At 38.8% G+C, this 11,925-nt stretch overlaps 1 protein-coding gene across 1 annotated transcript in view; it reads right to left on the reverse strand.

Moving 5' to 3' along the window:
- The window catches only part of emc2 (ER membrane protein complex subunit 2), a 28,871-nt gene extending 17,767 nt beyond the window's left edge, over nucleotides 1–11,104 (reverse strand). Inside the window, exons 1-5 of the mRNA XM_059338838.1 lie at nucleotides 11,063–11,104; nucleotides 9,843–9,956; nucleotides 7,175–7,239; nucleotides 5,636–5,721; nucleotides 3,824–3,881 (exon numbers count right to left, since the gene is read on the reverse strand). Of these exons, the coding sequence (XP_059194821.1) occupies nucleotides 3,824–3,881; nucleotides 5,636–5,721; nucleotides 7,175–7,239; nucleotides 9,843–9,956; nucleotides 11,063–11,102 (363 nt within the window). The 5' untranslated portion in view covers nucleotides 11,103–11,104. The remainder of the gene's footprint in view (nucleotides 1–3,823; nucleotides 3,882–5,635; nucleotides 5,722–7,174; nucleotides 7,240–9,842; nucleotides 9,957–11,062) is intronic.
- Between the last annotated feature and the right edge of the window lie 821 nt (nucleotides 11,105–11,925).

The following is an 11,925-nucleotide window of genomic DNA, read 5'->3' on the forward strand; positions in this document are numbered from 1 at the left end:
TTTATATTGAACAATTAGGGTAAAATGAGAGCGTTGGAATTCTCTATTAATGCAATCACTGAGTCAACTCAGAAAAGACAAAAAAAGAAATTGGTGGATCCTTGTATGCAAATGTTGTGGGATCTACATAATCTAAAATACTCACTAGAAGAAATAAAAAGGTGGAAAATATGCATTTACGCACGCAGACAAGAATTTTGCCAGATCATTGCTGTAGGTATTGGAACACAGCAAGCAATGGAAGGGCTAAGAGTTTGAAACATTTTTTGGACGCCGCCATGGCAAAAAAACCTTGAGCAATTTTTGTTGATTCAACAATTTTGGTTAATGGGTACCACATCTATTCCACAGCCTGTAATTACAACAGCTCAGTTTCCAATCTCTGCTTCGCATGCTGGGATGTCTCGCAAGTCTTCCTTGTGGTCGCCAATTTTCCGCCATTTCTCAGGCCCATCCCCTGCCCAATTCTTAAGAGCATGTTGGAGAACATGTAAGGAGGAGATAGCCCTCACTCTAAGACAGGTGACCTAAACGATGCCATCACTTCATTGCTCCACCCTCCCACTACACCCAAGTCATTTAGGACAAGGATTGTGGGAAAAAGGTTTAAGGTTAACATCCCAGGGACAGAAGACCTATTTGTCTGTTTTGTTCCATTCCCGGCCCCGGGTTTGACTGACAGCCTACGCTCGCTAGGGTGGCAGTATCCAGCATGCAGAGACCAGGAAACCGACCATTCCCTTTCCGAGGATGTCCGTGGAATCCCCAGAGGATCTGTGCCATGTTGGGGAGGTGCCCTGGGATTCACTGAAATTACAACTCCCATTGTCAAAACAGTGGTTTAATGAAAAGCAATGTGTTGCATATGTTACTTACTTAAACATAAACTTGCTGTAGCAACACCCCTGCTGTATATGAAAATGACAGAACAATTACGTGATTTGTGGCTTTTACTTCAATTTTGTGTTGGACAGCATGATTGGCAAAAAATCGTTTCAAAGTATTCACTGCAACCATCCCAGTATTATTTCCTTGTCAGACATGGCACGCATCAACACTTTGGCATACATTTGAAAAGTAGACTATTGTTTGTGTCGCCACAGATGCATAAGCCATAAGACTAAAATGATAATTAAATTGTTGTGGCATCTGTTGAAGGCATCATCTTTTTAAGAAATTATTTTCTAGGACCTTTTAGGGACATTCTACAGGAGTTTTTCTTAACAGAGGACAGCATTTGCTCACAAATAGTACATAATTTACCCGCAGGTTAAGCACCAACATATTTAACCCCAGTTTTATTCCTCCTTTTTTAATGATGCGGTTCATTTCAGGTGACGGCTCGGCTACACCCACCACTGCCAACTGTACAATAAGTTCGCCAGGCCTCCTCTTTTAAAAGCCTACATCTGTCAAAGTTACCACATGCCCTGTCTGTCTTTGTCAAGTGACAGAACATAGCAATATATTGAAAAACAAATTATATATTACATCCAAGTGTCATACCTTTCTATCATCTTTCAGTTGGTTAGAAAGTGTCTCGATGCAGCAATCTTACATGGCATGCAGGACTCCAATAAGACTTTGACTCTGGGAGCCAACTGGAGTTGAGACGGCTGAATTTAAATTTGGGCTGCCAGCTAGCTGACATTACAATATATCCTCACGTCATTTAACCCATTTAAGCCGGGAAAGCATTACCTCATTTCTACCATTAAAACCGGGGACGCTGTCGCGTTACTCTAATATTAAAGCCGGGAAATCGGATACCTCATTTTGTACTATTTGTAGTTTTTTTCCACCTATTTTCGGTCTCTTGGCCAATGAATTTCATCAGAATACCTGTGGAATGTCGCAATGCAACATGGGACTTTTCCAGAACTTTGAAATCATGGCGGAAGACGACTATAGCGGAGGGAGCTCAGATATAACAGGTATAAGCTCTCAAATACTTTTTTGAATTTCATTTCTATCTGCTACAGAGGCTGAAAAATCTATTATTTAGTAGGCGTTGACACTTCTGTTGAATTTCAAGAAAAACTTCAGGTTTTAGGGGTCATTTTAAAATCGCCCATAGGTTTTACAGGCATTTTTTTCCAGGCGTTTAGGCCTAAATGGGTTAAGTCAGAAGGTTTGGTGTTTTTATCCAAAACATTAGCAAAACTCCAGTTTATTATTATTATTCCTTTAAAGACTTGCAGGATAGTATTTGTTACTTTGTGTTGATGACCACTATTCTCTCTGACCACTGTCTCAGTGTCAGGCAATCACATAGGCCCCTGAGCCCAATTTCAGTAAGCTTTTGCCACAACAAAACCAAATGAAAACCCATCAGCATACGTTAGTCAGCTAACTAGCTAGGGAATCTCACTCTTAAGTATCATACTGCACAGATAACCAACAGCCAATAAAATGTACCTAGGTTTACATAGGCAAGTGTGGGGCTCAAAAACAACTACATTTTTCAGTGCCACACAGCTCATTTCTAATTTATCTGATCTTTTTAATCAATATCCAGATCTCTCCATGGCTGGAAATATAGTCTCTAAATTTCAAGGTTTTCCAGAAGGCATGTGAACTAGTTCCAATTGTACTTTATTCTTTCCAGATAAAATATATTTTGGACACAAATGCTCTTTCACAGGTCCTGCACTCTTTTGTTGTGACATTCTGCCTATCCCATGCCTAAAAAAGCATAATAATAAAAAAGTACAGTGTGACCCTGCGACACTTGGAACAGAGAAGCAGCCATTGAAGCCAGTCATGTCCCCTGTTTAAAGCCTGAATTGCCAATATCACTTGTAACAAAAACAGAAAATAAACAGATGGTCTTGATGAAGTAAAGTTGGGTGTGAAACATGGTGAGAGGTAGCATCTGTGGCTACAAAAGATGAGGTGCCTCCATACCACAGTGAGTGAAAGCAGGATGGTGTGCATCAAAGCAAGGTATGGATTATTAGTTTTTTTCAGCTAGCCTTCCATCTGTTTAAAGCACCAACAATGTGATGAATCTTCGCATGGTATCCAACGCACAAATGTCTATGCTGTGTCTGCAGTGCACTGCCTGCTGAGAGAAGATGTTTAATGCATCTAAAGTGATCCATATGTCAGCATGGCACAGGAAACTTGTCGAACGTCTTTGGGGTGAAGGGTTTAGCCAAAATAAATAAGCTCATGGTTCCTTTTGAAAACCCTTTAAAAAGATGTATTTTCTTGAATGGCCACATGTCCTTATGGAAACAATTAACAGCAGGTACATTATGTTTTGGATTGGTGGTGTCAAATTGGCAGGACACTGGCTAGACATCCTTCTGCAAGTCATTTCACAGAGATGAAGAGTAAGAAGAGAAGATAGCAAGGAGAGAGCTTCAGGGAAGTGCTTGCTGTTTTTACAGCATAGGAGTCATCAGACTTTGCACCTGAAGCCAGTAGACGGCAATGGGGAAGGTGGGATGGGAGCACTGCTCTGTTCAGGGTGGGGGTCTGAAAGGACCAGTAAATCACAATCTTCAAAGGCCAGACCTTTATTTACGTTTTACTTCCACCAAACATGTCTGCCACTGACTAAGACCATGAATCACCCCCACCCGCCCAGCCCCCACCCTTAAACACTTTACTGTTGTGTGGGTGAAAGGCTGATGAGAACTGTGGTTGAGGTCAGAGGGGCCAAGAGGAGTTTAACTTAGCAAACTGACACTGCTAACACCAAAGGACCTCGGCAGATTTAAAGCCCTAAAAAAAGCTGAGACCACAAAGTGAGGCAAAGTAGAAGGCTAAGCTTAGGGATTTTTCCCTGTTCTCTTTCCCGACTTCTCAGTCTTACTGTATTGGTGGGGTCGTCTTGGAGAATGGCATCATAGTGCTTGTTGGCCTCGTCGTATCTTCAGAGGGAGAGGGAGATCGAGAGAAAGAGAAAGAGAGAGAGAAGAATACAATTTAGTTTTTTAACCAATCCCAGTCCCCAGTCGGGTAAAATTAGGTGGTGGGGACATCAAACACAGTTCAAGGTAATCAAGTTTCTGTATACAGCATGGCAGGTTCCTGTGATTACAGTGAGGCTGTGCAGAAATCAGTGGTGATCTAAAGAGGGAGAAATAAACACTCATTTAAGTTTAGGTTGCTGGTCACACAGCCAACATTGTGGAAGGCTTATATCACTTCACCTTGAGTCATGAAATCAATACAAACAAAGCACTGTTTTGAAGATTGTATTTTCATTTGATTGTATCCAGTTTGATTCACCTTTAAACAAAGTTAAATGGCTGCTTTTACATCTGTCCAGATCTGCAGCTAAGTTGTTGGTTCAGTTGTCCATCTCTTGGCTAACACATAATACCACAATACACACACATGAACCTGACAAGCAACAATATCCAACACAGTGTGCCTCAAACTGTTGGACTGAGCCCACATGATTCTGTTTAAAGGGGAAATTTATGAGCTGTAAATATCAAATCATACGGTAAAGAAATCTGGGAAAAGGAGGTATGTGCACTTCACTTGTCATATCAAATCAGGCGCTGAGGGATGATTTTAAACTTTTTTTTCTATTTGGGGCAATCTGAAACACTGACGTTTTAGCAGCCAAAGGCAGGGTTCAGTGATCAGAAAATGTCCCGCCCACAGCCTGCAACAGACAGAAGCAACTCTGGTTCTCATTAGCACTGAGAAGCCCCACTTCCAGCACTGCTGCTTCCCTCACATTCACTTTATTACTCAGCCACACTTTGGGAGATTTCAGATGGCACCAGGCGACCACTCACAAGCCACTTTGATTTGCTTTATTTATTTAGGAACAGTGTGTGTGCATGTGTGGAGGGGAAGGGCCATGCTGTTTGAAGCTGTGTCATTCATGTGTAGCTCTGTCTGCTGCCAATTAGATCCTAGTGTGCCGTTTATTTAATCTGACAGTGCCGAAGCAATCACTCTCAATTATCACATAAACTCTGACATAACCGATAAACCAGCAATGGTGATCCGGGTGGGGAATGTGAGCGTGGTAGTAAACAGATTGAATTACTCTTACTTTATAACAGGCTAAACTACCCTTTGTTTATCTTTCTTGCTCATGCTTTGTAATCTGCTTATGGTTTTTTTTAGAAACTGCAAATTCACAAATAAAACATAGCATTGGAGGGCAGGGGCAAACAAAGTTGAGATTGTGGTGACATGTCAATATTTGCAGGGCAAGGGATCAAAATAGGACGGGAAAGAAAGCATGAAAATGGTGAGGGCAAAGTGAGAGAAAAATACAGAGAGGGATGAGGAGAAACAAAATAAGTGCACAATGGCGGAATAGAAACCAGAGGATTGAGGGACCCCCACAATAACACTAGGATCCGACCACTTCCTTCCCGGGAATCCCTAACTCAAGCTAAAAGGGCCACAGGACTACCCAGTGCTGAACCTTTCCTCTCTACGCTCCACTCTTTTTTAAAAGAATCAGGGTGATCCAACAAAAACACAACCTACCCCACACACAAACTGTACTTACACACACCCAGCCCATTGTACCATTTAGGATCTGCTAACAGTTTCTCACCCCTCAAAGCCTCCCAAAGTACCATACATAACAGTGAGGCTGCGCTTTTTTTCGCCTCCTCTGTCTCAGGAGCTTTTGGTGCCCAAAGCTTACCTTTCCAAAGCTTCCAGCCTCATGCCCGATAATCGCTTCACTCTGTGGCTATCTGGAAACTGCTTCCTCAGTTCCTGTAGACAGGTCTGCAAGGATGTGGGTAGAGGAGAGAGACCAATTATAGTTGGCTGTAACTAAAGTTTATGTTATACTCTTGCTCTCACACACATACCTCTACAGATACAAACCACCTTCCTTGAAAATGACAGATGTTTCAGCTAAATAAACTTAATACACTGACTTTAAAACAGACTGCCAAAAGGCCAATTTTACACATTTTACATGTTAGATGTGAGAATCTGTAACTACTACTCTATGTTAAACATTTAGGCAACCACGCATGCTCCTATAAAAAGGAGAGTGAGGATGCTCCCCAACACTCCCTCCTCTATACAGAGCTTGGACTTTTTTGATCACACAGTGGAGAAGTAAAAAGAATAGTGGACATAGTTTGGTGTATGAAAAATGGACACAGCTCACAGTGACCTCAACCATTGGTTTGCGGACTCTGGTTTTGAAGCCTTAAGTTCGGCATTTTGGCCTTCCCCATATTTTTTTTGCAGCCAGTGCACGCGCAGAGTGGACCACGTGCCAGTAGGATTTTATGGGAATGCACTGTTAAGCCCATAAGCATACCCTAACATATCTTTGTGACCATCATGCTGTATTAAAGAAGGATTAAAACTAGACTGAGATAATAAACATTTTAGGAAAATGTTTATTTAGGTAATATACCCATTGAGAAGTAGGGTAATTTAACTATTGACAAACATACAATCTGACTTTGTTTTGCAACCAGTGGAGTCTCCTCCTGCTGGTCATTAGAAAGAAAGCAGATTTAAACACTCCCACAATGGCTTCACATTTGAGACCTGGAGGTTGCCACTTGCAAGGAGCTAACGAATGGTTATAAAAACATTCTGCATTACGCTTAATGAGATGAAAAAGTCTGCAATGTGATCTGAATCGTTTACGCTATCCATCAGCTGGAGGCTTGTCCTTGTCCTTTTTTTTGTTAAGTCTGGCAGCAGGTCTGAAAGGATAGCCAGACAACCAATTCCAATGACTGATTCTGCCTTTTCTGTGCTCAATGAGTCATTCTTCTGGCTAAGGGAGTTTTTACATCGTCCATACTGATTGTAGATTAACCATTTGAATAATCATAATCTCTTGTCTTTTTATCTGATGCACATTTGAACATTTTCAGAGCTATGAATATATCAAAGTCAGAAACATCACATTAAGCTTTAAAATGGCAAATAAATCCTGAAGGGAAAAAACCAGCAGAACTCCACAAATGATGGCCAAGTTCAGCTAACACTTGAAGCATGCTTCTCCACTCATTTGCTACACCCTCTAATTCCAACTCTCAGCAAATTGTTTTTCCAAAGTACAGACAGAGTAATACCATTTGGCCAAATAAAAATCAGATTTTCACATTTGGCAGAGGGGGGTGTAGCAAAGTAGGAATGGCTGTGAGAGACTGAACGATGGCTTTTGAAGCTCCAGGGCGTGTGAGGAAGAGCGGTAAAAACTTACCAGAGCCAAGTCATCCCGACTGCAGTCCAGCGCTGCAATCATCACCTGCTCATAAATAATCCATACTGGGCAGAAGAGACACAGACAAAGAAGACTGTGTTAACGCCCTTTCCATTCCACTGTCTGGTGTAACATGAAAAAATGATATATTGAACTGTACACTTGACGTCCCAACTTACGAGTCTGTCCCCAACAGCTGCACATGTTTTTTACTCACAAATAAGCTTCCATGATGTGAATCAGAAGCTTAAGAGTTCATTCAAAAAAACTTTCCCATTTCATTTAATATGCAATGCTACATTTACTTTGTTATATATGGAATACATTAAAGATTATGCTCAAAAACCATACATTAATTTAAAACTTGGATAGAACTACAATCATAAAGGCAGAACCATTTAAAGTAAACGCCCTTGTGTAAGGCTTTACAGTCATGTTATTCATTTCCCCGGAGTGAGCTGGTAATAAATTACTAATGACATTTTTTGTAATAAACATTACATTTAAGAAAATAAAAAGTAACACTATCAAGAAAAGTAAGTAAAGTATATTTGTTAAAATCACCTCTCTACTTTAGACATTTTCAGAAGTTAAACTATCTCAAAATTAGCCTAAAAAGAACACACTATGCTGAAAAACATAGTTAAAAATTATTTACTTGTAAAGAACTTGTAGAAAACAAAATGTGCTTCTATTTGCAAATATGAAATAAGATTATACCCATTTTAAATAGTAAAAAATAGAAAAGAGAAATATATGGTGATCTAGTTGATATTATGGCAACCAACACAAATAAACCAATAAATGTAACTAGCTTGATGAACATTCGAGTTTTACTCATTCTATTTCCCACTTTTCACTGCAGTTTACATATGATGCTGCTGAACTAATTCAGGAAGACTGATTGACAAGCTATGTGCATTGTTTTTAGAAATATGCCTCAGTCTCTAGTGTAATAATTCGCAAAACGTATTGAATGGTCCGAGCCCTAGCTAGCCGTTAGTGGTATGTAAGAATGTACCATGTCCTCAGATTCATTGTGCTCCCCAAGAATTTGATTTTGGCATGGTACATTTTGGCATGGCTCTTCTTTTTTGTGAAAGACAAAATGAGCCCTAACTTAGGCTCTATATGGAGAGGGAGCTGGTCTAAAGACCTTCTAGTTTAATATTGTCATAATAATACGACATGTTTTTTTAGATACATAAAACCAATCTCAAGCAGGTCTAAAAATGTCAGCAAGGTTATATTTATTATACTTGTAGAGCATGGCATGTTGAGCACCATCATTAACAGTCACAGCCGTTCTTTTGACATGTTTCACTTGGTGGTTAGCAATAAAAAAAATTAAATGTTTATTGAAATGTTTTTTTCATTCAGTCAACTATAACATTATAACATTCTGACGAACAGCCTGGCTACAGAAGCCAATTAATAGAATTAATACAACATGTGAGACAGACAGCATTGACAAGCAAACTGGACATGTTCAACACCCCCCCGTCAATTGAAAATAATAATAAAGTCAAACTCCACCCAAAAACTGGAGCGTTATGCCAAAACAAACAAATGCCTCTAGTTTTTCTTGACTTTAATGACTCCAACTCTTGTTTTGATAATTGCCATCTCATTTCACAGCCAATTTAAGGGCTGGTTTCAATAAAACCATGGCATGTTAAGTGTTTATCCGCTTCTTCTGAGGACTGTATGAATCATAATGACTGGGGAAAAAGGGAGTTTTTATGGGGAAATGTAGCAGGACAGCACTGTTTGTAAGGGAGACCATGACCTTTGATATGTTTATGGTAAGTAAAACTCACTACTGCGTCAAAAAAAAAAAAATCACGAAATTAACAGCATACTGTACTCATTGCCTTACAAGGCAAAGGACTGCTTACCATTTTGCCTTTCGCACCATTACAATCACTGTCTTTTTAACTGTTTACAGTACTCCCAGAAAACATTTTTTTCTGCTTTTACTGATAACCTACGTTTTCATGTTAGGTTAAGTTACCCACTCATCATCGAAGTCACCAATCAAGTTCAAGAAAATGTAAAGCTCTTTCCATTCATGCTTTTCAAAGTTAAGTATTTTACCTTTCCCCCTACAATCTCCTAAATATCTGCTAAATGGAAATTATCTTGTATTTCTGGACTTGGCTTTTTCAGCCATGACTACGTTTTTATTTTTTTTTCCACATCACAGGAAACCTAAGATCCTGTTTAGAAATGAATCCAAAAGAAATGTATATACCACAAAAGAGAGGAGAGAAAAGGCAGAAACTCGCCCACTTAGATCAATCATATCTCTCAAAGTTGTACAGATGAACCCACAGTCAATACACTTAGCCTGACTGTTTTTACAGAAGGACATTCAGTGGTTTTCATCACCGCAAAGCAGAAGATCCTCATTCAAAAAGGGTTTTAAACTCCAAACAGACCTGCAGGCTGTACTCATCTCTTACTTCCATCATATGATGCGAGTGCTGCCATAAGCAAATGATAACAAGCTGTCTGTACCAAAACAGTAGTGTATTCCCCCTGTTCCCCCAAGTTACCTGTTTAATGATTCAGTGTATAATCAAGTCATCAGTGTGTATGTTTGCTTAAAAAATGTCTAGAATTATGTTAACTTATGCACGTATTTATTGAGTATTGACACACTTACTGTCATCTCCCAGTTTTGATGAATGTTCACTGATCAGCTCTTCACCAACATCCACAATTTGTTCACTATTTCTGCAGTTATCTTCTCTCCATTTACGCAGTTTGTCTCTCATCTCTGTGGACAAAAATTGTTAAACCAGTTGGAATCTGTAACAAGGTTCATACACTTTTTCAGTGGTCAAATTCAAGCACTTTCCAAGGACTTTCAAGGTCCATTTTCAAGCTTTTCCAGGACCTTACAACGGTTGTAAGCATGCTAAAAGGGGTAATTTAACTCAACCATACCAACAGCAATGGTATTACGCTTAACAACCAAAAGTACAGTTTGCTAATCACAATACTCAATTAAGTATTTTTTTCATTGAACATGTGATTATCTATAGTCAGATTTCACGAGAAATACAGTAAGAATTTCAAGCACTTTATCCAAAATCCAAGCACTTTTCAAACCTTGAAAATACAACATTAAAATTTAAGCATTTTCAAGGATTTCACGCATCCGTATGAACCCTATTTCCTCACTGTAATGTGCAGTGACTTTATTCATTAAATAGTCGTCATAAACTGATGTGGATGATAGGAATAAAGCTACTGGGAAGAGTCAGGCACCATGAAAGGTAGTAGTCAATACATTTAGTTCATATTATCGGATTATCAGATTGATAAAGACAACGTTTAACCACTAATGTTACCGCTACGTTTGTACATCTAGTGCACTGGCAAGAGGACAAGATTGCACCAACATTACAATTGCATTATTATTATATCGCTATATTTTTCTCCAGAACCAGAAATATATTGCAACATAACGTTACGTTAGCTATTGCTGACTATGACTGGCTAGCATGCTACAAACGATAATGTTAAGTGGTTAACTTAAAAAAAGACATCGCTTAACGTTACTGCTTTACATTGGACGCTACTTTCACGCCGCCGACAATAACGTTACAAATGACGGCGACTGGGCTTAGACGGAAGAACTCTTTGGGTCTAATATTACTGTATGGATAAACCATAGGGATATGTTAGCCAGCCATGCTAACTAGCATTAGCTAACTCCTTACACGCCGACTTGTTAGGTCGTATTTTCAGTCTGGGACGCTGACAACTCTCCCCCATGCTTATGCACAAGACGGACTCTAAGAAAACAAACAGTTCCTTCAAATATAAAAACATGTCCCAATGACACATAAGCAGAATCTATTTTATCTTTTGTCTTACCTTCCCAGCCCACATCGTACATTTCTGATACCGACGCCATCTTTTTCTCTTTTGACAACATACGTCGTGCCTACGTCATGGGCTTGCCAGCTGTGGGCGTGCCTGACGTTGATAAAATAAAAATACCAGTTTATTTAATTTAATGTAGTGGTTTTACTTTGCATTACAAAGATGTCATATTTTGCTGTTTTTAACACAAAACGAAGGATGATGATGCATACTTTCTTATAAATGTAATTTTTCTTTTTGCCAAATTCCACATACACAAATGTAAGTTTTCAAGTAAAAAAACAAATGTATTTTTGTTGAAGTCGGAGTTTGAACAGTATATCTAAACTCTCTCCTGTCTTGTTAAAAGCTGTGAAGACTGCCAACATATGCACTGCGTTTAATGTCTTTAACATGTAATCTTGCGTCTGTTTATTTTATTATTTATTATTTATTTGATTTTGTTTCATTCTTTTCCATTTAATTATTCTTCTATTTTATTTTTCAAATATTATTTACTTATTTTTTGCATTGCTTTCTGTAACTTATTTCTTCTTCTTTGTAACTGTGCATTGTATTGCTGTTATATATATATATATATATAAATTTAAAAAAAATGGAATAATAGAATAGATGAAGAAGAAGAAGAAGAAGAAGAAGAAGAAGAGTAATAATAATTATGATTTTTCAAAATAATGTCCATAACTTGCATTTAGGTATTAAGACCAAAAATGTATTTCAAGCCTGCATTGCACATGTTCTGGCTTAGGCACAGGGTAAATTGATTCTAATATAAACCTACACTTGTATCATCATTTCATTGTTCAGCAGTCAGCAACATACAGCATAATGGTTAGCAGGCAACAGCAGGCATT

This window comes from Centropristis striata, chromosome 8 (assembly GCF_030273125.1).
Source record: "Centropristis striata isolate RG_2023a ecotype Rhode Island chromosome 8, C.striata_1.0, whole genome shotgun sequence".
NCBI lineage: Eukaryota > Metazoa > Chordata > Actinopteri > Perciformes > Serranidae > Centropristis > Centropristis striata.